At 48.8% G+C, this 27,060-nt stretch overlaps 1 protein-coding gene across 2 annotated transcripts; it reads right to left on the bottom strand.

Annotated features, from left to right (window-relative positions):
• Window positions 1-1,081: 1,081 nt before the first annotated feature.
• SLC5A9 (solute carrier family 5 member 9) lies at window positions 1,082-26,110 on the bottom strand. Of its 2 annotated transcripts, XM_009250605.3 has the most exons (15): window positions 25,928-26,089; window positions 24,033-24,104; window positions 20,161-20,265; window positions 19,957-20,031; window positions 19,675-19,839; window positions 18,431-18,536; window positions 17,503-17,583; window positions 16,977-17,182; window positions 16,626-16,761; window positions 15,424-15,531; window positions 13,308-13,458; window positions 11,348-11,516; window positions 9,657-9,872; window positions 6,588-6,747; window positions 2,174-2,382 (listed from the first exon to the last, which is right to left on the bottom strand). In XM_009250605.3, exons 1-15 carry the CDS (start codon window positions 26,087-26,089, stop codon window positions 2,174-2,176), a joined length of 2,121 nt encoding a protein of 706 aa, XP_009248880.2. The 2 variants fall into 2 exon arrangements, with proteins under 2 accessions (XP_063568565.1, XP_009248880.2); XM_063712495.1 differs by lacking the exon at window positions 19,957-20,031 and having other exon boundaries at window positions 1,082-2,382; window positions 25,928-26,110.
• Between the last annotated feature and the right edge of the window lie 950 nt (window positions 26,111-27,060).

Consider the following 27,060-nt stretch of genomic DNA (forward strand, 5'->3'; position numbering starts at 1 on the left):
GCTAGGTGAAGGGGATTCAGTAGGGAGCTCACAATCTAGGGGAAGAGATGCCTATTAATGAAATAATCACACAAATATAGTAGTATACACTGACATATGCTTTGAAGGCAAAGCTGGGGGATCATGAGACTGTCTTGGGTGTTAGGGGCTTATCTTTGGGATGTAGGTGTTTGTGCTCAGATCATGACCGGGACTATATAGCTCTACTTAGGATGTGACTTTTGAGCTGAGATGTGAAGAATAAGTAGGAATTAATCAGCCAAAATGGTAGGGAAGAGGAGTGGCCACCCTTCTGCAGTCCTACTGTATTCAATAGCATGTCTTGTCTCTGGGTCAGATGAGATACGTCCAGAGTTTAATAGAGGCTCAGTACAATAACAGGACAATAGAGGAGGAGGAGGGCCAAGATTGGAGGAATGGAGAGACATCTCTCAAATTTACAGAGGGGGAGGCGCCAAGAGCCAGGCAGAAGGCAGGAAGTTGGAGATTGAGGAAGAGACCTCTGAGAAATTCTGGGAGCAGGCTCCTGAGGAACATTTAAAAATAAGATATTCAGTATCCAATTTTAGATTGTGCTTCTGTGGTTTAAAATTCTTCTCCCCAAACCTTCAATATAATATGTCACACACAAATACTAGTGTGAAAGGTTTTGGGAGAAATCAGGGGAAAACTGAGTTCTCAATAAGGATCAATGGGGGAACAATGGAGAGGGCAGAGCCAACTAAGGTGAGAAGCAAGTGAGGTCAAAAGGTCAATGGAAACAAAAATGTGGAGGCTGCAGTGACAGAAGGTATTCATAGAATCTGCTGTGTCTACACCTCAAAGAAGTAGAATTTTATTTGTATCCAGTTGTAATTACTGGTCAGTGTAAATGGATGAGAGTAGGGGCAGCCTTGACTGGGAAATAGAAGAAAGGCACGCCCTCACCTGGTGTCTGTCAGTAGGCTGGGGCTGTGATCTCACTCTAGGTGTCTGAGACTCAGTTACTTAAACTCCGAGTGAAGGAGACTCACCCCTAACAGCTAACACTCCAAGTCACTAACCAGCCAGCTGCAGCACAAAGTCTACCAGGACCGTGGAGAACTAATTAACTCAATACATATTTATTGAACAGCTGTTATTTTCTGGGTACAAAGTCACTTGGGACATGGCCCTCGGTCCTTGCCCCCTGGAGTCTTCCATCTCGGTGTGATGAGTGCTGTGACAGAAGCAGGTCCAAGGCTATGGGAGCAGGAGCGGGACCTTGACCCAAGTTTGGACATTGTGACAGCTTCCTGGCGAAGGGACACTTAACTGGGGTCACAGTGTATTCCAAGGTATGCAGATACATGGCAAGCAAAGGGAGAAGGACAGAGAAGCACAGGCATAGTGGCTCCCAGGCTGTTTGTGCTGCCCGCTGTGGGGCTTACCCTTAAATACAGAGTAACATGTCTTGATTCCTTGAGGTTTTAACAAGTCATGTCTCTCCAACGGCCATAGAGAGTTCGTGCATATTTGGGTTAGAGAGTAGGAAGAGGCAGAATTTAAATAGTGCTTTGGATAGTCCATTGTCCAAGAGCTTTCTGCCCAAAATACCATCTGTCACCATGCTTAAAGTCCGTCCTTGGCTCCCCACGTCTTCGGGTCTGACAGCCACCACTGTGGAGCCACCAATGGAAATATAGGACCCTCCTGGGTAAATTCATGCTACAAATAGATTATTGGTGAGAATAGAAAGATAGAGAGGTAGGGGAACCAGAAAGGCGAAGAGGAAGGAGGATGAGGGGGAGCAAAGGTGCTCTTGGATTTTTGCAAATTTCTTGCTGCTTCTTTTCTTGTATCCTCCACTTTTCTAATCTCAAGACACACATTCAGTAAAGGCTACTGAATACATTCAAGAAGAGGGTGGAAACAGTGTGTTTGAGGTAGGTCTGTAAGGCAATATATCAGAAAGAGTGGAGAAACCCCATGTGACTCCTGCTGGGTGGCCCTGAACAAACCCAGCGCTCTCTCTGGGCTTCTGTTTCTCCACTTGTCAAGTGTGCAGGTTGAGTTGGATTCTCCTCAGGGGAGCTTGCAGTCTTGACTTCTGTGGTCTCCAGTTTAGACAGCAAAGTAAGAGGAGAGCCTGTTTCTGTGGCTGACAGGCTTGGGCTTTGTTTAATCTGTCTACACTGAAGCCAGGTCTGTGGAATCATGCAAAATAGCCCCAGAGGAAGATGTTGATGGCCAGCAAAAGGACAGCATTGATGTTGCAGACATGTCTCCAGAGTGGCTCCTCCTCAATGCTTGTCAGCTTCTGTTCTAGTGCAGCCTTCTCTGCTGGGCTCAGGGCCTGCTCCGGTGCTCCAGAGAGCCCACAGAACCAGCTCCAGAGCAACTTTCCCCAGGACCTGCTTGGGGCTGGAGGGACAAAGCCAGAAGACGAAGGAGAGCAGGAAGGGAGAGGCAAAGAAGATTGGAGAAAGGAAAGTGATAGGAGAGTAGGGGAGGGAGAGAGATGGTAAGAAACTGAAGGTAAGTATGGGGGGTGCACAGAAAATGGGGAGGGGTGAAACCATTGACTTGTACTTTCTGCAAACCACAGACTGGGTGCTGAGCTGGTACTCTAGACTAAGTTCTGATCTTGGTCACAGCACCCAAACAGTCATGTAGTGGAAGCACTACTTTCTTGGAGAGGGGATGGTGTATTAAGGTGGCAGGATAATGCAATTCATCCCAATTCATAGCACAAGTCCTGAATAAGGGAAGAAGGAAGGAGCATTATCTCACCCAGGAAGAAGGAAGCGTTTGAACCAGACTGCTACAACCGCAATTGGAAAGGGCACTGGGCTGCAAGCCAGAAACCTGGTTCCAGGGCCAGCTCTGCCATTAGCTGACTGTGAGGCCATATGCAAATCACTCAGCTTCTCTGAGCTGGAGGTTCTTTCTGTCTCAGATGTATCAATGACATATGCCCCATTCTTCTCCGGGTTGTTCTGACTACCAAATGAGGATGGAAATTGGACAGCACTTTAAAAAGTTACCAGTGCTGGAGCAGTGAGAGAGGTTCTGGTGTATATGATATTCTAAATGTGCACGAGACCGAACCCATGCAGACACGGGCTTCCTCAGGGTGAGAGAGGGGCCTGCTCTAAGGTTAAAAGGTAGCTCAATTCACTAAAAACTAAATTCAAAAGAAGTAATAAGGTAAATAAAGTTTTTTTTTAAATCAGCAGATATTGTATTACAAATAAAATTAATATAAAAATCCTTTCATTGAGATTGAAAAGAATGCACTGGGAATGAATGCTTTATTATTTTAATGGGTTTAGAATGTGGTAGCTGGTAAGTTCAATAAAACCACAGGATGTCAGAGATGCAAGAACCTTGGATGCCATCTGGTCTGGCTCCCTGACTGCACAGAGGAGAAAAAAATCTCAGGAAAGGGAAGAGACTTATTTAAGGTCACATAGCAACAGAACTGCACTAACGATAATAGGAATTCAGCATTTCGTTTGTACTAGGCTTTATCATTTTCCAAGCTGTTTCAAACATTCTCTCTTTTGATTCCCTTGGCAACCTTCTGAGACAGAGGATGCACAGAGCTTCATATTTAAATTCATATGCCCAGAGAGCCTATGTCACTAAAGGAGTTATTAAGTGGTGTGCCATAACTCAATAAATTCATATCTAAAAACTGGGATGTACATATTTCTTTCAGATCTACTCTGCTGTCCTTTAAATATATTTTTTATATTTAAAAATATATATTTTATATGCATATATATATATATATTTTTTTTGAGACAGTGTCTCACTCTGTTGCCCAGGCTGGAGTACAGTGGCACGTTCACGGCTCACTGTAGCCTCAACCTCCTGGGCTCAAGCAGTCCTCCCATCTCAGCCTCCTGAGTAGCCGTGACCATAGGTGTGCGCCACCACGCCCTGCTAATTCCTCTTTCTCTTTGGGAGCTTCCTTTGCAGCTTTGCCCCTTCTTCCTTCCTCCTTCTCTTGGCAGTTGCCTCATCTACAAAAGCTCAGGCTCTCAGATTGCTTTCTTCAATACCATAAGTTTTACAAGGCTCAGGACCCAGTCTTTGCAATGATGATGGGGGAGCAGTTTTTTATATATATATATAAAAGTCTCAGGAAAGAGAAGAGACTTATTTAAGGTCACATAGCAACAGAACTGCACTAACGATAATATGAATTCAGCATTTCGTTTGTACTAGGCTTTATCATTTTCTAAGCTGTTCCAAACATTCTCTCTTTTGATTCCCTTGGCAACCTTCTGAGAGAGAAGTTTTCTATATATATATATATATATATATATACACACATACACACACACACACACACACACAGAGGATATATATATATATATATATATATACACACATACACATATATACGTATATATAAATAATATATATATAATTTATATATATATAATTTATAATTTAATTATATATATAACTTATATATATAATTTATAATTTATATATATAATTTTATATATATATTTTATATATATATATATTTGCAAAGCAAAATATACCATGAAGTAATTGGGGCAACTGATAAGACCAGGCAGGGTGATGTTGATCTTCGGTAGTGTCTTCTGAAGTGAGCCTATGTGGGTTTTAACCATGAAAGTTTGGAAAAAATTATATCCATCATTATGAATAGCTTTTTATACTGGATTATTGGCTTTTAACTGCTGTATCTTGGGAAGAAGCTTTGAGCCTTAGACCTTGGTGGGATTCTGGGGCTTATGATGTCATTAACTCTAGGCAAGTGGCTGTTTCTCTAGAATCAAGGCCTTAAGCAAAGATGAAGGGCCTCAAGAAAGATGGGCGCCTTCTCAGGTCTGGAGGAAAGTATAGGGCCCCTAAAACCTGGCAAAGTCACGAGAATTGAGTGGCATGGCATTGCCAGCCATGCTGGTGCAGCAAGTGATGCTTCGCTAATCCTGTCTGTGCTCTTAGCTCTCTAGAATGATTTAAAGTTTGGCACACAAGAGGCTGGTAGAAAACTAGAGCTATAGCCAATCCAATGAGAGAAAGCAGCTGCAGCTGCTGAGGGAACCCTAACTCCATCCAGGCACTGAGACCTCCTTTTTAAAAAAATCTTAATGATTTTACTGTTTTTTCACATGAAGATGCATTTTATTTCTCTGCCTGGATGTTATAAACAATGACATACCACCGTGTTTAAAAGCCCAATATTACTACGTTATTGACATTTTTATCCATTTTAGTGTAAACTCTACATCTTTGCACTACCTGTTTGCCTCCAAGAGATTCTCACCTCCTTGGGGACAGAGACTATGTCTTATTCATCTACTTGTATTAAGACTTTCTTTCACTGAGGCAGAAAATAAATTTAAGAATTAAATGTCTTTGAATTTTTAATTCACGAGGGCAAGAGAGATTAATTTTGGACTTTAATTTGCAAACTTATTTAACTTTTCGGAATTTATTTATTTTCCTGGGACAACTTTTTTTTTCTTTTACTTTTATTTTAGTTTCAGGGATACGTGTGCAGGTTTGTTATATAGGTAAATTGCATGTCACTGGGATTTGGCATACAGATTATTTTGTCACCCAGGTAGAGCTTTATAGAGTTTAACATTTTCCTTGGGAATTCTATAATTGAAAAAAATCTTTATAATGTTTTCACTCTATCATTAGAATGTTTTGATGTTGGTATTTCATTTCACTCCAGGAAGGTTATAGCTGCATTGTGTCTAACACAGGTACCTCAAATCATGTCTTAAAATAATTTTCAACTTTAGATACTGTGTGGCCTTGGAGTAGATTTAACTGACATAATCTTCTAACACATGTAGTAACCTCCAGGGGTGCACTCCATATGTCATATGGCCCATCAGCTGCTCGAGGAGACACCCAGAGGTGTGGGAGAGTGTTTTGTAGGAACCTCATGAAAACAGAAACAACTGTATGGAGGCGTGGCTGCTCTCATCCCACGAGGGACAACCACGCTTCTGTATTGCTATAGGCAGACTTGTTGAACCAGGGGGAGATAAATAAATCATAAAGAAAAGTGGTGGTGGGGACACGGGTAAGGGGTTTCTTTGTCATGCCTCATGTTTCCTTCCTTGTGGAGGAAACACTGTGGGTGTAACATTCTTTGATTTTCTGCCCTTGTACTCATTCAACCTAGGGGAGGTGAAGGGGCTTCCGTGTTGGTAGATTTGGGAAGGATAAAGAGGACATGCTTAGCTCAGCCATGCCCTTCTTTACAGGAAGGACAGGACTGAGCCAAGCATGCCCTCTTTATTCTGTGCCCTGATCAGATCTGCTGGTGACTGGATGGGTACCTCTGTGGAATACAGGGGTTCAGTATTAGGCAGTGCATCTCCCTATAGATATAAACCAACTCTTTCCACTTACACTTGATCAGTAACGAGGGCACTATTTTGGCTCCGATCTGCCTGACTCATTTGTCTTATTTTTCAATTAGTTCAGTAGCCATGTGGGAAAGGAGTTAGGGTGATATTTATTGGGCGCCCTCAGAGTCCCCATCCCAAAGGCTGCCCATGACATAGGTCTGTCCCCCCTGTTCCTCTGTGATGAGTATCCCCCGGCCTGCCGCAGCCTACCTTCAGGCTTCTCCCGGCCCAGGCTCGAGTTCTCTGCCACTCCACCTCCTGCAGGGCACTCCCCGGCTGGCCCCTCGGATATCTCCGGTGTGCTCTCGTGGGCCTCCTTCTCCAGCTCAGAGAGGGGGCAGTTCCGAGTCCACCATGTCAGGCATGTGAGCTGGAGGGAAAGAAGACACTGGAGTCAGTTGCCTTGGAGAGAAGTCATGCTGTAGAAAAACAGAGGCCCATTTATGGAAGGCCATCCGAGCAAAAGCAAAGAGTACAAAGAACAAGGCCAGGGCTGGGAGTCAGGAGGCTTGGATCTCAGCCCTGACTTCCTCTTTCTTCAAATATGAGCACTTCCTGCTCTACACCAGGTGCTCTACCCCAGGCTTGTGCCAGATGCTGGAATACAGACCTGAAACACACCTGAGCCCTGTCCTCATGGATTTTACAGACTGAGGCAAACGAGGCTGGACAGGGAGGCAGGCACTTGAGAACAAGTCTTCAAAGGTCAGGCTGAGGAGTCGTAGCTTAAAGAACAAAAACCCTGTAGGCAATGGAGAGTCACTGCAGACTTTAAGCAGAAGATAGAGACTGTAAGTGCCGGGATCTTCAAAGGTCTCTTGGAGTGAATTGAAAGGGGTCCAGCCTGGAGGATGTTGTAAAAGTAAAGCCAAAAATAATGGGCACCTGAGGAAATGGGTAAAGGAAGTGAAATCAGGACACCGTGACTGACTGAAAGAGCCAGGAGAGGGACATGGGAGAGGCTAATATGGCTCCAGGGTTCCTGCCTTGGGTGACCAGACATGTAGTGGTGCCTATCCCAGGAATAGAGAACACAGGACAAGGAGTGGGTATTAGTGCTGGTGAAAGAAGGGAGAGAGATAGAGATAGAGAGACAGAGAGAGAGAGAGAACATGTACACATACAAATATGATGATGTGCTTCAGGAGTCTGCAGGTCCTCCAAGTGGAGATGTTCAGGTGAGGAGAAATAAAACTTACTTCCTTGGATGGCCCTGGTGGCTTTCTCTCTTCTCCGTTTTGGTGGCTCAGTAAACTAAAACACAGCAGTTCTCGGCCTTATATCAGTGATGTTGGACTCACCACTGCCTGAGCTCTAAGGCAGCTTTCTGGTGCATGTTGAGCTGGGTATCCCTTATCCTGCTCCCAACTTCTTACTTTCCACTGTGCTGGGCCCAAGCATGCATCTCTCTGGGATCATGAGAGCCTGGGAAGCTTCCTTGCTTGTAAGTATCTCTCAATAAACCTTACCTAATACTTCTAATGGGTGTCACAAGTAGCATATGGACTGTGTCTCTTTATGTCACCAGGGGACAGTTGGATTTTGGGGTTTGAATCTTGGGAGAGGGGTTCTGGCTGTAGAGAATTGAGGGTCAACTTTATATAGAAAGTTGTTGAATTTATAGCCCAGGGGTGTTGTAGGGTGAGGCAGGTTATAGGCCATAGATGGGTTCCTAAGGAACACTGATATTTCAGGAGCAGACAGAGAAGCCTGTGAAGAAGTCAAAAGAGTGATTGGAAGGGTAGGCAAAACAAACAACAAAAAAACAAAACCTAGGGGAGAAATATTTCATGGAAGTGAACAGAAGAGAGGTCTTCCGGGTGCAGGAAGTGGTCAGTAGTGTCCAGTTCTCTTGGGAATTCACTTAAGATAAAGACAGGAACATGACCTTTGATTTTAGCAATAAGATGTTATCAGTGACTTCAGTGAGAGCGATTTCAGCGGAATGTTGGGGACAACAGTCAGACAGCAGCGGGTTGAGAAGCAGACAAGAGGTGGGAAGTGGAGGCTGGGAAAGGAAACCATTCTTTGCAAAAGTCTGCTGTTGAAGGGAGGAGAAGGAGGCAGCAGGAACTAGAGGATAACAGGATTCAGGGAAGGATTTTCAACTGGGGAAGACTTTGGGAAGAAGAGTGAGGAAACAGGCAATGGAGAAGAGGTTGAGGATTCAGCAGGAAGAGGGGCCCATTTCTGGTGTGAGCCACTGGAGAAGTCAGCCTGGAAAGGCCCTGCTTTTTTGTAGGAATCAGTGAAACCAAGGGTATAAAGTCATCTTGCAAACCCTAAAGCACCATCCATCAAAAGAGTATTATCCATGATGTCCACTCAGTGTTTCAGGGACTGTCTTCCAGCATGGGCTCTGTTATGGGCTGAATTGTGTCCTCCCAAAATTTCTGTGTCGAAGTCCTAACTGCCAGTACCTCAGAATGTGACTATATTTGGAGATGGGGTCTTTACAGAAAATTAAGGTTAATTGAGGTCACTAGGATGGGCCATAATCCATTATGACTTAAAAGAAGAGGAGATTCAGTCACAGGCAGGCATAGGGGAAGACCGTGTAAAGACAAAGAGGAGAAGACAGTCTTTTACAAGCCACAGAGAAAAACCTTGGAAGAAACCAACGCTGCAGACACCTTGATCTCAGACTTCTGGAACTGTGAAACCATACATTCTGTTGCTTAAGTCACCCAATCGGTGGTCTTTTATTTCAGCAGCCCTAGCTCTAGGCTGTAAGTGTTCAAGGGCTGTTGCTTGTGACAGAGGAGGATTTCAATTTGAGTTCTTCACCTAGTAAGCTCTCTGTTTCTTTTCTCTTGTATTTGTTTCTTGGCCACTCAGAAATTCTCTATTCATTCTTCAGGGTCTAATTCAAAGTGTCCTCATCAGTGTGCCCTCCCTGGGCCCCCAGGAGGTGACTGCCTCTCCCTCTGTGCTTGGCCCCTCTGGTTGAGCTTGGTCCTTCTGCACTTTCTGTTTGTATAGTGACAGCTTGTGTCAGCATCTGTTTCCCCCTGAGGATAGTCTCTGGCAGGGACCATTCATCTTTCTAAGCCCAGCACAGTGCCTAGCACATAGTAAGTACTCACTGAGTTATTTTCGAGTTGAATGAATTACTTTTCACTGGGGAATTCATAGCCCAAGGCACTTTCCCTCCCAAGGACATCTATGTGGCCACAGGGGACACCATAACCCAACAGAGTAAAAGTCAGCAGTGGAATTCTAGGCTATGGGGGAAGGGAGAGCATTTCTGGAGGGCCTCAGTATGAGCACAACACTTGCCTGTTCCTCAGGGATGGGAGTTGTACAGAGGCTAACAATGACAATGACGATGGCAGTGAGCCCGCAGAGGAGGATTGCAAAGTACAGGTAGTGGAAGTCCTTCAGCACTGCTGGCCTCCGGTCCACCTCCCCACAGGCTGGCGCTGGGTATGAGAACTCCAGGATCATGCGCAGAAGCCCCACTCCCAGGCCAAACATGAGACCCCAGAAAGCTCCCTGTGAGAGAGGGCAGACAAGAGCTGAGGTGAGATCCAGGTGGGAGACCCTAGGAAGGTAAAACTACTCTCTCCCCAAATCTCTCTCCCACTGGTTTATTACCATGTTGGGCAAATCCATCTACTAATGGGAAAATGAGTTTTCCGTTAATACTGAGACTTTGTCTTGACTTAAAGGCACAGTGGAATAGGGGCTCTAGAGTCAGATAGACTAAGATTTGAATCCTGGCTCCATTGTGAACTGACTGAACCAATGACTCGGCCTTGCTGACTCAAGAGTTTTCTTATTGGGGGCAGTAATTTAAAAATTCATAAAATTAAATCAGTACTAAGTTAATTAACAGATGGTTAATATTCAACTACAATGGAATAAGCTTTTGTAATAATCAGGGAATACCAAGATCCCCTTCCCAACCTTCTGTTATGATAAATCAGAAATCAGAATAGAGACTTCCCTTTTGTTGCTGTTGTTTTTAAGAAAAGCCCTGGTACTTCTCATGTCTTTCTTCTTTATAGCTTCATTTGGCCCTAACCTGTACCTGTTCCCAGCATGTAAGAGTATGGGAGATACTGATCCTGATTTCAAAAACTTTGGAATGAGCAGAAACACCCAGAGTTCAGCCAGGTCCTGCTGTGTGGCATGGTTGTCAGTGAGATGAGACCTGTGCAGACAGTAGACACTTGCTTAGGTGCACCATCAAGGGAGGGGGTTCCATGACCTCATTTTCAATGACCTTGAGCTCTCACATTATTTTTGTAGAATGGTGTTCGTGATATCCCTCAGCTTCTCAAGGTACAGCCAGCCTGTCTCTTCTAGGCTATCCTGGGGAGTAACCAAGGCTCCAGCCCTGGGGTACCCGTAGCTTCCTCTCAGATTCTGTCAGGTTTCAGTGGCACTGCATGAATAATGCATGTGCAGGAACCCTTGTAAGGTCACACTTTGTCATCATCATTGTCATTGCTGTTATTTTGCTTACACATAGAACCTTATAGTGTTAGACATGGAACAGGCCCTAGAGATATTACAGTCTCTCTTGCACGTTCACACACACTGTTCCTTGTGTCTGGAACATTCTTCCCCCTCCCATTAATCCTTCAGGCCTCAGCTCAGATGTCACTTCATCCAGGAAGTCTTACCTGACTCCTCCCAGGAGCCCCATAGGTTAGGTGCTTGTGCTCTTTACTCTCCCACCAGCCAACATACTTTATAACTATTGTTTATTCAATTATTTCTCTGCCAGCCAAGTGATGGCACATCTATGTGAATCTCATAAACCACTGCATCCCTGGAGCTGCCATTATAAGACTGATAAATGTTTGTTGAGTGAATGAATGAATCTAGGCTGGATGCTGTGGTCAGGAAAATGGAAGCCTAGAGGGGAAGTGGATTTTCCCAAGGTCACAGAGACCAGGTGATTGAGAGACCAGGTCTCCAGCCCCTCTGCTGTATGTGAGAGACAGGTACACTGCACTCACGGGCTCTGTGACCCTCTTGCAGAAGATGGCCAGCAGGAAGAGAGCGGTGATGGGTGGGGCCAGGTAACTGGTGACAGCCTGGATGTAGTCGAAGAGCTGCCCACTGTTGGAGCTTTGGATGATGGGGATCCAGAGGATGCTGATGACAACCAGGAATACCACAAACACTCTGCCAGAGAGAGCACAGGGCACTGAGGCACACTCAGGTGGGCATGGTGTGGTGTGGGGTGAAGGTGATGTGCAGGAACCAGGAGAAGGTAGGGGAATGCACAATCACTAGATCAGAGAAGGTTGGCAGCCAGAATCTCAAATACTAAGATTCAGAAACTTAGTCTTAAAATCCCAGAATATAGGAATTTTGGAACTGAAGAAACTTATAATTCTAATGCCTCCGTGGCACTTATAGATTAGACGCCTTCAAGGTCATGTCACCTACCTGTTGCTGTTCAAGGAGGAATTCATACATTCTACCCCACCCCCCCACCCCAGTCAAAGGCCTCTGGTCTCTTCTTAGAATGTCTTCTCCTCTTTTCCATCCCAGCCCTGTGTAGGGCAGCTCTTTCCCAGATGACTGCAGCTTCCAGGGACTTCTCCCTCCTCCAGGCGCTGATCTTCTCTCTCTTACTGTGGCATTGATCTTGGGAAAGAATCCCACTTATTCACCTGACTCCCTCTCAACAAACTGTGGCTCAGACCTAAGTCCCCAAAGCATTCTGCATGTATGATTTTGCAGATGTGTGAAGTTGATGAAAAACTTTTCTTGGATGTGTTGGGTGCAATAACACATATGACCAGTAGATAGAGCCCGAACCTCACTGATTGAGGAAAAGGTAGCAAAACCAGTTCATGTGCACAGATAAGGAATGTTTCTTTTGACATGTCACTGCATACCTGTCTTCTCCTCTCCTTTTCCTCCCCTTTGCCTCTCTCAGACTCCACTACAGCATCAGCCACCCAAGTAGCTTCCCTGCCGCTCATCCCCCTCCTCTTTGCACAATCTGTCCTGCACTCAGATCCTGCAATGGCCAGTCCCCTTGCCTAGGGCTGGGGGTGCACAGATGAGCAGGCAGTAGGAATCCATTAGGCAGCCCTGGTCAGAAGGCATCCTAGTGGAAAGAACAGTGAGTGCAAAGGCAGGGAGACGTGAAAGAGCAAGATTCCTAAATTCAAGTACCTATCCACAAAGTGGGAGAACTTTAGTCCAGAAATCCAAGTTAAGGAACCTTTGATTATGAAGCAAAGATCTAAAAAAGGGCCCCTTAACCTTATGTAAACTACAAATCTCTAGCCTATGGAAAACCAAAAATTTTAGCCACCAAGTTATGCTTTTAAAAGCATAAAACTCTTACCCACAAGATAAAGTTCAAATTCCTTAGCTTGGTGTCCAAGGCTCTGCATCATTTGGAGACAGCCCTCCTATGAAAATCTCCATTGATGCAAATACCTTGCTGTGTTACCTGTGTTTCTACCTTTCTTAATAAACTGTGAGCACCCTGAGGGCAGGGCCATATGACCCATCTGTGGGTCCCCTGCATGTGGGATGTGATGCATAGTAGATGTTCAGAGTGAATCTGATGGATTAAATTAATAGCATTTTTTTTAACCGGGTGTAACATCCAGAGTTGTTTGGGAATACCTTGGGTGAGCTGCTTGCTAACTTTCCTTGCACTTACACAGTTTACCTTTCATTTCTTAAGTACTTTTTCATCTCTCAATAACCCTGTTGATCAATTCCAAGATAAAGTTACCAGGGAAGAGGTGTTTTTTCCTATTATTCTGAAAGGAGGAGTGTCCAGGGCTGGGGAAGGACTTACTCGAAATCATGTGGAGAGCTGGAGCTTGAACCCAGTGCTCTGGCTGCCAATCCAGGGTCCAACCCAGCCACATCTGTTCAGGGTAACCCAGGGCAGGGGAGAGGGGAGAGGGCACTTTGGAAGGAGGGAAGGAGGGGCTAGCGCACCTGCCCACCACCATCAGCTCCTGCTCTGTTGCCTTCCTGCGGAAGCGCTGCCACACGTCAATGGCGAACAGGGTGCTGCTGCTGTTGAAGATGGAGGTGAGTGAGCTCATGAGGGCAGCCATGATCACGGCAATCATCAGGCCCCGCAGACCTGGGGAGAGACAAGGCTCATGTGAACTGCTGGCCCATTAAGGCCGGCTCTTCCAGGACCACAGAGGCTGCTGGAGCATTCTGCAGAGTCAGGAGCTGGGGGTGGGGATGAGAGAGGGAAGGGGTTGGATGAGGCTCCCATCCAGCACAGATAAGAAATACTAGACCACAGAACTAGAGGCTGGGTTCTGCCCAGGCTCTGTCCCTGCCTTGCTATGTGGCCTTCGGTGACTCATTTGCCCCTCCACCCCCCACCCTGAGCCTCAGTTTCCTCATCTATCCTATTAAGTTATATAAGACTAGGTAATCTCTAAGGTTCTCTGAAGCTTTGACATCTCAGTCTAGGTTTCACAGCTTATAGACACATGGTTAGTGGGTTGCTGCTGGGGAGAAGAGAAAGGTGATTATTAATAATTGGGTGGATCTGTTTAGTGTTTCTATACCTTCTTCATTGACATGGTGGTGTTGGGCTAAAGCCCTGGCCTGGGAGGTAGCAGCTTTGGGCTTATTTCCTGGCTCTGCAAGTAACCAGCTGTATGTATGATCCTTGGACTAGCTCCTTGCCATTTCTGGGCCTATTTTTCCACTTGAACAAGGGAGGATGGGACCCACTGGTATCTGAAGTTTCTCTGACAGTGACCAAGCTTCTAGAGATATGGCTGCTCACCCCTGGGGAGATGATCCCAGCCCTGGTGCCACCTCTCTCCTCTTTCCTTCGAAATCCATATATTTAACCACCTTCTGATGTCCCCCTCTCTCCCTTGAAGCGTCACAGGTGCCTCAGACTCAAGTGCTCCAAACTCAGGTGCCCATCTCCCTCTGGGGGCCTTCTGTTCCCCTCTTTAGTTATTGTCTTTCCAGTCTCACAGCAGACCTTAGGGCTACCTGAGACCCTTGCTCTGCTCCCCTCCCTGCTTACCTCCAACCTGCCCGTCAGGGCAGTTCTGTCCTAGCTGGGCCTCCCTCCATGGCCACTACTGCCCAGATTCACTCCTCCTTCTACCACAGGGAGGGAATAACTCTACTCTGCTGCCCTTCATAATCCCACCTCTTTGTATGTCCCTAATCTCAATATCATTATAAGCCCACCACCTAAAGGCCAAGATCTGGGAGGCTTCTTGGATTTCTCTGTCTGTATTATCCCTCAAATCAAGTCCTGTCAATTCAACCTCACAAACATCTTTAAATCCCTTCTCTCCATCTCTGATGCCACTGACTTGGTCCACCTACCTGGACCACTGCAAACTCCCCATGGACAATCTCCCTGCCTACCCACAAGCCTGCCTCGTACAGAGTTGTCCACGCAGACTGGTCTTGCTAAAACACAAACCCAGTCATGCTCTCTCTGACCAAAACCCCGCAGTGTCCCAGCGCTCTGCTCTAGAACAAGGCTTGGCTGTGACATCCCCACCAGGAAGGTTGTCTTCCTTCCTCCTGGCTCTTGCATCCACACTGGGCTGCTTTCAGTTCAGACTTCATGCCCTCTGTTCACCCTGGGCCTTTGCACGCACAGCTTCTCATCCCTAGAATGACATTTCCTATGCTCCTCCGGCTGTGTCTGCCTAAGATTTAACTTGGGATGTAGCTCCATTTCCTTCCCTCTGGGAGACCTTCCAGACATCCTCCAGCTGGGTCAGGTGCCTTCTTAGGGCTCCCTTAGCCCATACTGGGTCACCACACTGGTCCCACTGGATTGTGCCTCTGGCAAGTCCAGGCAGCCTGGAGACCGCATGATGCCTGAGCAGGGGCCTGCCTTTTATCTCTGCATCTCCAGAACCTGCCCACAAAGCTGGTGTCTTACATACAAATGCTTGTAAAAAGTATGTGTGTGTGTTAGGATGGGGGTGCAGAGGTGAATAGTTTTCTTCCCTCTTCCCATCCATGTTAGTGCCTTCCCTCCTGGGCAGTGGAGATTGGAGGAGGCTGGAGGTGAGAGTGCAGGGTGGGGTGGGGAGAAGAGACTCACCAACAGGCATGAGAGCCATGACCAGCTTGGGGTAGGCAATGTTGGAACATCCCACTCGGGCCCCACAGATTCTTTGGCAGACATCAGGGTCCACGCAGCCCACCTCGTCTGTGGAAGAAGTGATGGCAGTTAGAGTCCATGATCTCGTGGCTTCTCAGGTTGGCCTAGTATTTGCTTTCCAAAACTACAGGATAATGTTCACTGGAGACTCTGACAGGGACCTATGTCTACAAGGTTGAGGGGCAAATGGTGTCTGGGTCTTTGGTAAATTTCTTGTCCATATACTTACTACCTGATTCACATTTTTTCTACTGAAATACTTATTATGTTTGGCCCACAAAGCCTAAACTGCTTACTATGTGTTCTTTTCTTTTTCTTTTTTTTTTTTTTTTTTTGAGATGGAGTCTTGCTCTGTCGCTCAGGCTAGAGTGCAATGGAACAGTCTTGGCTCACTACAACCTCCACCTCCCGGGTTCAAGTGATTCTCCTGCCTCAGCCTCCTGAATAGCTGAGATTACAGGCATGTGCCACCACACTCAGCTAATCTTTGTATTTTTAGTAGAGATGGGGTTTTACCATGTTGGTTAGGCTGGTCTTGAATTCCTGACCTCATGATTCACCCATCTCAGCCTCCCAAAGTTCTGGGATTACAGGAGTGAGCCACCGTGCCCAGCCTTCTTTTCTTTTCTTTCCTTTCCTTTCCCTCCCTCCCTCTCTTCCTTCCTTCCTTCCCCTTCCTTCCTTCCTTTCTTTCCTCCTCCTCCTTCTTTTCTTCTTCTCTTTCCTTTCTTTCTTCCTTTCTTCTCCTTTCTTTCCTTCTTTTTCTTTCTTCTTTCCTTCTTCTTTTCTTCCTTTCCCCTTCCTTCCTTCCTTTCCTCCCTCCCTCCCTCTCTTCTCTTCTCTTTTCTTTTCTTTACTTTTCTTTCTTTTCAAGAGGGTTTCTCTTGCTGTGTCTCCCAAACTGGAATGCAGTGGGGCAATCACAGCTCACTGCAGCCTCAACCTCCTGGACTCAGGATCCTCAGCCTTCCAAGTAGCTGGGTCTATGGGTGCATGCCACCATGCCCGGCTATGTATTCTTAATAGACAAAACTTGCCAACCCCTGCTCTGGCCTAACATTGCCCAGGGCCACATTCCCATTCTCCAGACACTCCTTGAAAGCCTCAGATCCCAATACCCAGAGAGCAAGGCTCACTCTTACCTGGGAACAGGGCCCGGCTGATCATGCCAGGCATAACGATGAAGAACATGGGGAGGATCTTCAGGTAGCCCCCCAGCACGGAGCCTCCCTTGGCATGAGACAGACTCTTGGCCGAGAGAGACCGCTGCACAATGACCTGAAAGGGCAGCAAATGAGGAGTGCAGTGCAGGTAGAGGAGAGGCTCACTAAGCCACAGGTGAGCCCTGACACTGGGCATGAGTGTGCCCCTACTCCAGTCCAGTCACAATCCCAGAATGAGGTCCAACCCTCTATGCATCCAGGCACTGGGTTTTTCTGCAGGAAGCCACGCCACTTCCTGGCAGGCTAGGCTAAGCCTGGCTGGGGGATTACCTGGTCTGTGCACCAACACCAGGTGGCCAGCACTGTGAGCCCGAAAATGAGACCTGGCCAAGGGATGTCCCCGCTCACAGGGTCCCGAAGCATGTGGAAAGCATCGGGCCGTGGGAGGTGACAGGTTGTGTTGGGGACTGTGACATTAGGGATGGCCTGCCTGTACCGCTGCTCCAGGCCTGGGTACCAGCCCACGTCCTGAAAGCCTGTGAGGAGACAGTGAGTGAAGCAGCCCTGAGACCCCACTGAGCCTGTCACTCAGCAAGCCCAGCCCCAGCCTCATGTGGGCCCTCAGGTTGGAAATGGCATGGGGATTGGGGGTGAAGGAGGAAGATGGGGCTTGGGCTCAAGACCCTTGGTTTGAAGTAGCGAGAACCCTGCTCTTTGGGAGCCGCAGCCTGGAGAGAGGACATGGCTCACATGGCTCTATGCACTGGAAAGTTTCAATCGAACTGTGGAGGTAACAGAGACAGGACAGAGAGCAATTTAAGAATGAGGGTGGGGTATATTTAGGTCTCTTCCTTACCCAGAAACATCAGGACCAGGGCTCCCCCTACCATGATCACCGTCTGCAGAGCGTCTGTGTAGATCACGGCCGTGAGGCCCCCTGGGGACCCAAGGAGAGGGCTCATCAGTCAGCACCAGTTTGGGGTCCTCTCTGGCTGCCTGCCCTGTGCATGGCCACACTGGGGAGACCAGAGAAGACACAGAGCCCTCTTAGCAGGGGAACTCTGGCCACCTTCCTTTCTCCACACCTAGTGCTCCCCTCTCTCCCTCCCCGGCAGGATGCCAGCTGGTCACAGTCAAAGGTGCTGGGGTCCCTTCTGTCTGTCTTGACAGCAGTTGACTGTGGCCATCATACCACAGCTTTGTGTTATTGTTTAATATCCCAAGTCCATTCCTTGACTTGTAGTTCTGCCAGGAATACTCCCTGCTTTCTCTTCCCAATGCCCATCTAAATGCCCCTCTGTCTCTGGACCCCAACTTAACCATAAGTAAGGCTGTCCTGTGCTGGCCTCGCAGGGTGCCCAGCCCTGTGCAAGGAGATTTGGAGGAGGTGGGTTGTGGTCTCTGCCTGGGGCAGCCTGCGGTGACTCTGGCTTGGGTCATAGTTCCCCTCTCTACCCTGCTCCCTGGGCAGTTAGTCTTTTGCGGTATTTCTTACTGTCTGTCCTTCCCTGTCTCTGCTTGACCTGTTCCTCCTCCCATTTCAGCCCTTTTTATCCCCCTGGTCTCTGTCCCTGTGTCTTTCGTTCTGTTCCCCTGTGTTCTTCTCTTCTACGTCTCTGTCTCAGCCTCTGTTTGTCTCTGCCTCGCCTGTTTCTCCTTCTCGCTATCAGCATCAGCTTTCTGTCACTCTGTCTCTCTCTCTGGTTGTTTCTCCTTCAGTCTTTGTCTCTGGGTCGGTCTCTGCCAGTCAGAAGCTTCCCTCTTGCCCTCTTCCCTCTGCCTACCTGCAATGGTGTAGACAGCAGTCACCACCAGCAGGATCCCTGTGGAGAGGTACAGGTTCCAGCCCAATGCCATCTGGATGAAGAGGGCTCCAGAGAAGATGTCAGTCTGCAAAGAGCCAGGACCCAAGAGGCCAGGCCACCCGAGGCCCTCAGTAGGGTTGTATGGACACATCACCTGCCTGCCCAGCAACACCAGGCACCCTCAGCCCTCATCATGTGATGAAAATGAGCTTTAAGTGCTATGCTAAGGAGTGTGGGTTTTATCTTGCAGACACCGAGGCGCCATGGAGACTTTAAAGCAGAGAAGTACTGTATAAAGCCTCCAAACTGAGATAAATTAACTGTGTAGCTGGTCTGCTAGACATGAAGGGAGTGGTGAGGAATGAAGTGGAAGGCTGAGGAAGTGAAGGAAGGTGCTGGGCTGGAGAAGAAGAGCTCATTTAGGAGAAGAGAGGAAGAACCAGAGAGTTGCTGGCTGCTCCCTGGCAGAGCAGAGCCTGCTTGGCTGCCAGGTGGCCCACGGCTGACCCAGTGCAGCAGAAGCCCTGGTGCAGATAGGCATGGGTCTGGGTCATCTACATGCTTGGGTTTATTAGCAGACATGGGCTTATAGCCTGAGCTTAAGCTGACTTAGGGTGTTCTCAAACATTGGTGGGACAAGGGCCTTAAAGTGTTTTTCAGCCCTAGACCTGGCAATGGAGTGATTCAGTTCCCTTTAGTGTATGCTTGTAGATACCATTCCATGATTGTTTTGTGAACCTGTTATGGGGTCTAAAACATAACAGAGTGGAAGGAGCCTGGACTGGGTCATGGAACCCACACTTCAGCTTCAGTTCTAGAGCTAGCCCTCTGTGTGGGCTTGGGCAAGTCATTTGACCTGTCTAGGTTTGTTTCCTGATTTTAGGTCAGTAGAGGAGGATTAAAGACCTTTCTAACTCCAAAAATCTAGGCAACTAATGCACAGTTGATGAACGAAGAATCCATTAATTAAAAAATAAATGAATGAACTCTGGATTGTGATTTATTTGAGTGCAGGGGCTGTCATTCACTCCAAAAACATTTATCATTCATCTCTGAGTACCCCAGTGCTGAGGCAGAACATGCGTTAAATGTTTATAGGTCCTGTCTTCCTTTTTTCAACTGTGATTGTCAGCTTTCCCTCAGCAACACGCACATGGTGATGCACTCAGCAGTTCCCTAATTAGCATTTCCAGACACAATGACCACATTGCAGTGACACCTACCGAGATCTTGGTGAAGATGTAGAGGATGAGAGACAGGACAGACATGTACACCTGGATCCTCTGGCCCCCAAATCGCTTCTTCAGGTACTGTGGCATTGTGACCACACCCGCTGCGATGTACACAGGGACGAAGACCCAGCCAAGGGCCAGGAGCAGCCAGGTTGCCTGGGAGAGTGGGGAGAAGAAGAAGGTATCCAGGTCCTGGATGTAGACAGATGGGCAGCTTCCCACCCAGAGGCAGTGCTGTGCTGTGGGAGGCCCCCGAACAGAGAAATAAGGGACCTGGGACCTGACCCCAGTCCTCCCATGTGACCTTGGATGGATCCCTCTGTCTCCTCCAGACCTTGATTTCCTCATCTGTGAAATGGATTCTCGATTCACCATGTAGCCTCCCAGGCATCTCTAAGGATCCTCCCAGCACTAATCCCAGAGACGGAGGTGGGTTAGACCATCAGTATTCTGGAGAAACCAGGCCAGCTTCCTTACGTTCCACTCAAAGCCACCCACGGCAAGGCCTCCGGCAGCCCCTGTCCCAGCCAGGCCGATGAACAAGCCACTGCCCACATTGCTGGACATCAGAGATGCTCCAATCTGCAAGGCACAGTTGGGTCAAGGGTCAGGAGTCGGGAGTGATCTGAATGAATCTGGAGTGAGGACCATGAGTAGTGAGGAGGCATGGAGCTGACATTTATTGGGTACCCACTGTATGCCAGGCACTACATTCATAAATACATTTAATTCCACAGATATCCGCAGGGAGGGGTATTAGTCATCCCAGGTTACAGAGGAAGGAACTAATGTAAGGAAAGATGAATTTGCTGGCTCCAGGTCACCCAGTGAGTAAATGGTGAAGTGGGAAAAAAGGGAAAGTGGGAAGGAAACCTGGAAAGTGGGGAGTGTGGACCTCCGCCCTGAGGCTATGGGTCTGAGGGCCTCCAAAGGAAGGAAGCTGAAGGGGATAGGGAAGCCCCACAGGAGGGAAGGAAAGGCCCTCCCACCACCCCAGGGTGAGCCAGGCAGAGGGAGGAGCTGAGGGACTGAGCACAGGCCAGGTTGACCTCTGAGCTGAGTTAGTTCTCCAGCGGGGCAGCCAAGCACTTGGAGGCAGTAGAGAGCTGTGATGATGGTGAGCATGATCAGGGCAGTCAGGGCCTGTGCAGCATCTCCAGGAACCAGCTGGCCTTCTGAGTATGGGGACTCATTTAATCCTCGCCACAACCCTCAGTGCTACTTTTATCCCCATCTTACCCATGAGTGAACTGAGGCACAGATAGCTAACTTGCCCAAGTCTCAGAACTAGTAAGTGACCAAATGAGGATTCAATCCCGGGCTGTGTGGCTCCAGTAACACTACACAAATAGTGCTTGCCACTTAATGAGCACTTGGTCAATATTATCTCTTATTATTAGATGGGATCTCTGACTGGGAGGGGAGAAGGGGGAGAGGAAGGGGCTCTGGAGCCTGGGAGGAGGCTTAAGGAGACCTCAGGGAGAGGGCTGGGGGCAGCTGGGGGCAGAGCCGTGTTCCTTTTTGTATCCTATGTCACCACAATAAAACCACTTCCTCTATCAACACCTCAGCTTCTTCACCTATACAATGTGGGACTCACTTCCGCCCAACTTCCTGTTCTTCCAGAGGTGCTGTGAGAGAGAAAGTGAGAGGAGAGGAAAAGCATTGAGAAATTCAGACAAAGGCAGTAAGCAGTGTAAAGGCACAGAATGAGCAACGGGCCTGACATTGCTGAGGCCCTGGTGCTAGCGCCTCTGACACGTGCACATGCACACTCACATGTGCACTCACACACACACAGGCACAGTACACACACACTCTCATACACACACACTGACACACACATGCACTCACACACATAGGCACAGTACACACACACTCTCACATGCACACACTGACACGCAAATGCACTCACACAGGCACAGTACACACACACTCTCACACATGCACACACACATGCACTCACACACACAGGCACAGTACACACACAGTCTGACACACATGCACTCACGCACACACAGGCACAGTACACCCACACTCTCACACGCACACACACTCACACGCACACACTGACACACACATGCACTCACGCACTTGCACAGTCGCACACATACACTCACACATATGCACATGTCCTCATACATATGCCCTCACACGCACAGGTATGCACACACGTGCACATACATTCACAAAGCACACACACACAAGCACACTCATGCACACACACAGTGCCCACATTCACACATGCATACACACTCACACATGGAAACAAATTCACACAGGCACTCACACACACACTCACTCTTCCTCTCTCAGGTGGTCCCAGGGTGCTGGTAGGGATGGGCTGGACCACCCAGTCAGAGCAGAGAACACCAAGGCCTCCTACTTCAGGGGAAGAAGCCTCCCCCAGGCAGTTCTTGGAGCAGTGAGGCACCTCCACCCCAACCCAGCCCAGGATTTTTAACCTCACTTCTCCTGCTCCTAACCCAGGAGACCTCAACAAGATCAGCAGGGGAGGCATGGGGAGGAGGACCATGCAGGCCTCTCTGGAACAGGAAGGGCGACTGCACCTTCTGCTCTCAGCCTCCCAAGCCCCACACTGTTCATGGGGCACACACTCAGGACAGGGCAGACGCCCAGACAGACACTCCAGCAATGCTGGTGGGACTGAGCTTTCCCTACCCAGAGCTGGTTCTCACTCTGGCCTCAGGCAGGACCCAGGTCTCAGGTGCAGGAGGCACAGCTCACAGCCTGGCCCACCAGAGGATGGGGAGCACATCCTCTCTTTCCCACTGGGTGCCTGCTCTGTGTTTGGGGCGCAGTGGGAACCTGGGAGTGCCTGCCAAGGCCTCCTTCTTGTTCGGAGGCCTCGGGTTCCTCACACTAATCGTCGGGCCAGAGGTCGGCTCTCTGTGGGTTGACCAGACAATCAGCAGGGCCCCTGGGCTTCTCCTGAAGTGGTCAGAGGAACCTGCTCTGTCCTGCTTCTTTCTCCTCCTTTCCTTCATTTCCAGGGCTGTGATTTGGGGGGCACTAGCTGAAAAGAACCATTTTGAAGGGTTTTTCCTTCTTCCTGATGAGAAGGTGGCTGGTAGCACCAGTGACACCGCCACTGTTCCTGAGCTTCCAGGCCCAGCTCCCCGCCATCCCTGGGGATTCTGTCATGCTGGACAAGACAAGAGCTCCCTGCCCCTACTTCTTCCTGTCCCAGATACCTAAACCTTCCAGAGAGCCCTGGAGGCCTCCTGTGTTTCTGCTACTCTTTAACGAGTTTGTGATCACTAGAGAGTGGGGAAGGTGGTGAGAACGAGAAGGGTGGGAAGAGGCATGAAGATGGCTGGTGGTGTGAGTGTGCATGAATGTGTGAGTCTGAGTGTGCGCATCTAAGTGTGCAAATGAGCATGAGTGTGAGTGCATGTGAGTGTATGTGATTGTGACAGTGTGTGTGAGAGTGAGAGTGTGTGAGTGCGTGAGAGAAGGTGTGAGTGTGAGAATAGGAGTGTGATTGTGTGCATGAGTTTGCAAGCATGTATAAGTGTGGGTATGTATGAACGTGTGTGGGTGCCTTTGTATGTGAGTGTGAGAGTGTTGTGTGTGAGTGTGTGAGAGTGTGCATGTGGGAGTGGGTATGCACACGTGCCATGTGTGAGTTTTGCTTGCCTGGGTGTGTATACTGCTTCAGCTACCACTGGGGCTGATGACTCTACTGGTAATTTTTGAGGCAGGGCTTTCCTCCCTCCATCCCATTCCAGGAGGAGGAAGTTAATTTTGAGGACCAATAGAAATGTGGGGTGGCTTGATGGGAGAAACTGTGGCTCACAAAGGTTTGGGGATCGATTTCCCTGAGATTGCTGGGGATTTTACCTCTGCGATTCCCCTAACTTAACTGCTCTTCAATATTAAGCTTATGTGTCACCTTCCCCCCAAAATCTTTCCTAACCCTAGCCGACTCCACTGTCTGGTGGTCAGGGGCTTCCAAGCTCTGGTGAGTGCCCCCTGCTTCCCTCTGGCTCAGCAGTGCGCATGATGTTTATGAATCTATCTGCCCCACTCAGCTCTGAGCTTCTCTAGGACAGGGACATTCCAGATTCATCACTGCAAGTCAAGTGCCAGATGTAGGGCCACACCTAGGAGGGGCCAGGGGATGTTTGTCCAAGGTGTGTGCTAGCAGGACCACTCAGGTTGCGGGGTGGGTTTGGGTGGGAGAGAAGGGGCCCAGAGTCAGGAAACACAATGGGGAGGTCTTTGCCTTGGTCCAGGTGCGAGAAGATGGGACAAGTGCTTGGATAGTGGGGAGGAAGAGAGTTGGGAGCCTCTGCACTAGAGGTGGTTGAGAAGGGTCAACTCACTGGCCACCAGCTCATGGACCTCCCGGCCAGGAAATAGCCGCCAATGGTCCCTCGACTTGCACGGATGGACGACTGGAAAGGAAATAGATGAGATGAGGATTTCTCCAGCCTCTCTGAACCTCTGCCCTGCCCCCTCCCCGCAGATTTCCTTCCCCTCGGTGCAGGCACTGTGGGGACACAGAGGGTGAAAACTGAGGCAGAAGAGAGCTGCCTGAGGCTGGCTCCACGGTTTCTAAGCTATGTATCTTGGCAGAGTCACTTTCTCTGTGAGCCTCGTCATTCATCTCCCAGGGCCAGTGTGAAGAGCAAAGGAGGTAACGGATGTCACGTGTGTGAAGCCATTGATTGTGCACTCTCGTCCCCTTATCCTTCCCTCCCCAAAGTGCACTTTCAGAGTATGATTTGGTATCACCTCCTTAGATGTGTAGTGCTCACCCTTTCTCTGAGCTGATCCCCTCCCTGCTCCCAGCCGAGCTCCCACACTGGAGGCGGGAGGACAGAGAGGGCTGCAGTTTGACTGTGAGACTTTGAGCCCTGAGTAGAGTTATGGGTACTGTTTTGGAGTTTCCCTTGCCCTGGGTTGAAGTCATATCATGCCACTGAGCCCCATCCAGGACCTCCCTGTCTTACACCAGTAGTTGGTAAGTTAGCAGCCTGTTGGAATATTCTCTGGAGATACAGGGTGAGGGCAGGGCAGTGGGTAGGGAAGGATGAACTTGAAGCAGCTATTCAGATGCAAAAGCCAACAGTTCTCTGACTTTCCCCTAAGGGAAAATAATCAGTCAGGAGGGAGTGATAAATGTGTGTGGGGCCTTGTGCTTGTTAAGCTTTTGCTTGTATTTCCCTTGTCAGCTCTGATCCTCTTTGAGGCCATATGAGTAAAACAGATCCATTTTACAGATGTGAAAATGGAGGCCCAACATTGGAAGCAATTTGTCCAAAGTCACAGAGGAGTTGGTGCTTTTCTGGGCTGACCACTTCCAGGAGCCAGTGATAATCTGTTAGCCCAATTCTTCCTCACACCAGCACTAGAAGGCAGGGACTGTTCACCCCCCTTTATAGATGAGGAAACTGAGGCCTAGAGAGGGTTTCTGACCTGGCCACAGCCTAGGAAGTGACCATCTGGGACTTGAATCACAGCAGAGTCTAAAGGTGCTCACACTTCTGCAGAACGCCGTGGTGATAATAGCAGCCATTTATTGCCTGCTGATCGGGCACCAGGCACCGTGCCAGGTGCTGCAGTGTGTCCTGTTGCTGAATGATCACAGCGTAGTCCTTATTCTCATTGTTCACCTGAGAAAGCTGATAGGCCTCATATGTTCCCAGGGACATGAGGCTCTTATTGTTGCAGCTGGGACCTGAACTCAGGTTTCCCTGACCCCAAAGCCTGGCCCCTGCCTCTAGCACCGAGGCTCCTGGGAACAATGGAGAACAGAGGAACCTTGGAATCAGCCTGGCACACTTCCCTGAGAGCACATGAGCCCCTTCTCATTTAGAAATCACCTTAGCCAAGATGCTAACGAATGCAGGACTGAGGTAGGGCCAGGGGTCAAGAGTTCTCAGAGTTGGGGGCCTTGGGGTGGGAAGAAGGAAGGAGTGAGGCTCAGGGCAACCAGGGATGGTTGAGGCCAAAGGCAGCAGGTGCTCAGAGAGGAGTCAGGAGTCGGGGGCCTGGTCTGCCTCTGACTCTCTGTATGACCTCAGACCAGCCACACCCCTCTCTGCCCTTCTAAAAATGAGATCAGGAGCCTGATTCCTGAAGGCCCTTCCTTCTCAGCCCCATGGTTCTATGATCTGCTTCTTTCTGTCTAGCCCTGCCCCAGCTCCACAGCCCCACTCAAGCTGAGAGACCACTACTACCTCCCCTGTTAGCCCCAGCCTCAGGGCCCACTTACCCAGATCCCCACAGCAATGACGAAGACAAAGTAGATGACCACCACGCTGATGTCGTAGGCGTGCAGACCAACTCTGGAGTCCAGTGCTACATGTGGAGCTGTCTCAGTCCTGACCCCGTCCTCTGAAACTCCAGGCCCCATTGCTGCCAGCTCCTTGCTCATCTGTTAGTGTTGGTCAACAGCAGGCTGGACTTTGAGGTGCTCCTGGCTTCATTCCTTTCCTTTAATGATTAAACTGCCCCAAGCACCCTTAGTTGGTGAGAAAACTCTGAGCCCTGCTGGCACATACAGTCCTGCCTCCTTTTCTCCCAACTGCCACCACCAACCCCTGCAGGACTCCTTCCTTCCCCTTCCTTGCTGCCACTATGCGCACACACATACACGCAATCTCCCTAACCCCAGATGAGCAGGAGAAAGAGGAGGGGGAGGAGGAGGAGGAGGAAGAGGAGAAAAGGGGCAGAATATTGGAACCCCAGAGGTGGGAAGGACTTCAGAAATCAAAGTGTTCAAATTCCTGTGTGGTGGGAAAACCAAGGCCCAGGGAAGTAAAGGTGGAGCCGGGACTGGAGTCCAATTTTCTTAAGAGTTCAATGCAATTGTCTTTTACCTAGTGAGAGGAAGACAAGGGGAAGGAGGTGAGGAGTGTACTGTGACCCTAGCAAAGTGGCCACCACCTCATGTACTCCCACTCCAACCTATCAAGATGTTGCTTTCTCTTTTTATATAGTGTAGGAAACTGAGGCCAGGGAAGACACCATCGTTTATTCCAAGGAACTAGGCAGGGCCATCTCTGAAAAGGCAGAGCCAGAATTCACATCTTCTGATGCCTGACGCATCCTTCCTATTCTGTACCGTGACAGATGAAATGGTTGTGGTCAGGAGGCCTTCCCTGAAAAAGATACAGTGCTTCCTGGGTCCAGGGAAGACCATCTCTGGGACTCAGGCTGCCTAGATTTCAGTCCCAGCTCCACCTCTCACTGAACTACAGATGCCCTTGGGCAGGTTGCTAAATGTCTCTGGGCCTGGGTGTCCTCATCAGTGTGATCTGTGCCCTGCCTGCCTCACAACACCAATGAGGCTAAGATGTGCTCCTGAGAACCTCTGCAAACCCTGAGCTACTGAATGTTCTTGGG

This window comes from Pongo abelii, chromosome 1, assembly GCF_028885655.2.
Source record: "Pongo abelii isolate AG06213 chromosome 1, NHGRI_mPonAbe1-v2.0_pri, whole genome shotgun sequence".
Classification (NCBI taxonomy): Eukaryota; Metazoa; Chordata; class Mammalia; order Primates; family Hominidae; genus Pongo; species Pongo abelii.

Coding starts and splice junctions, on each gene's coding strand:
- SLC5A9 (XM_009250605.3), bottom strand. CDS start 26,089: ATGAGCAAGGAGCTGGCAGCAATGGGGCCTGGAGTTTCAGAGGACGGG. Junction 20,266..24,032: donor GGTCCATGAGCTGGTGGCCA/GTGAGTTGACCC, acceptor TGTGCCTTGCAG/ATTGGAGCATCTCTGATGTC. Junction 6,748..9,656: donor CTCCCATCCCTGAGGAACAG/GCAAGTGTTGTG, acceptor CTTTCCCTCCAG/CTCACATGCCTGACATGGTG.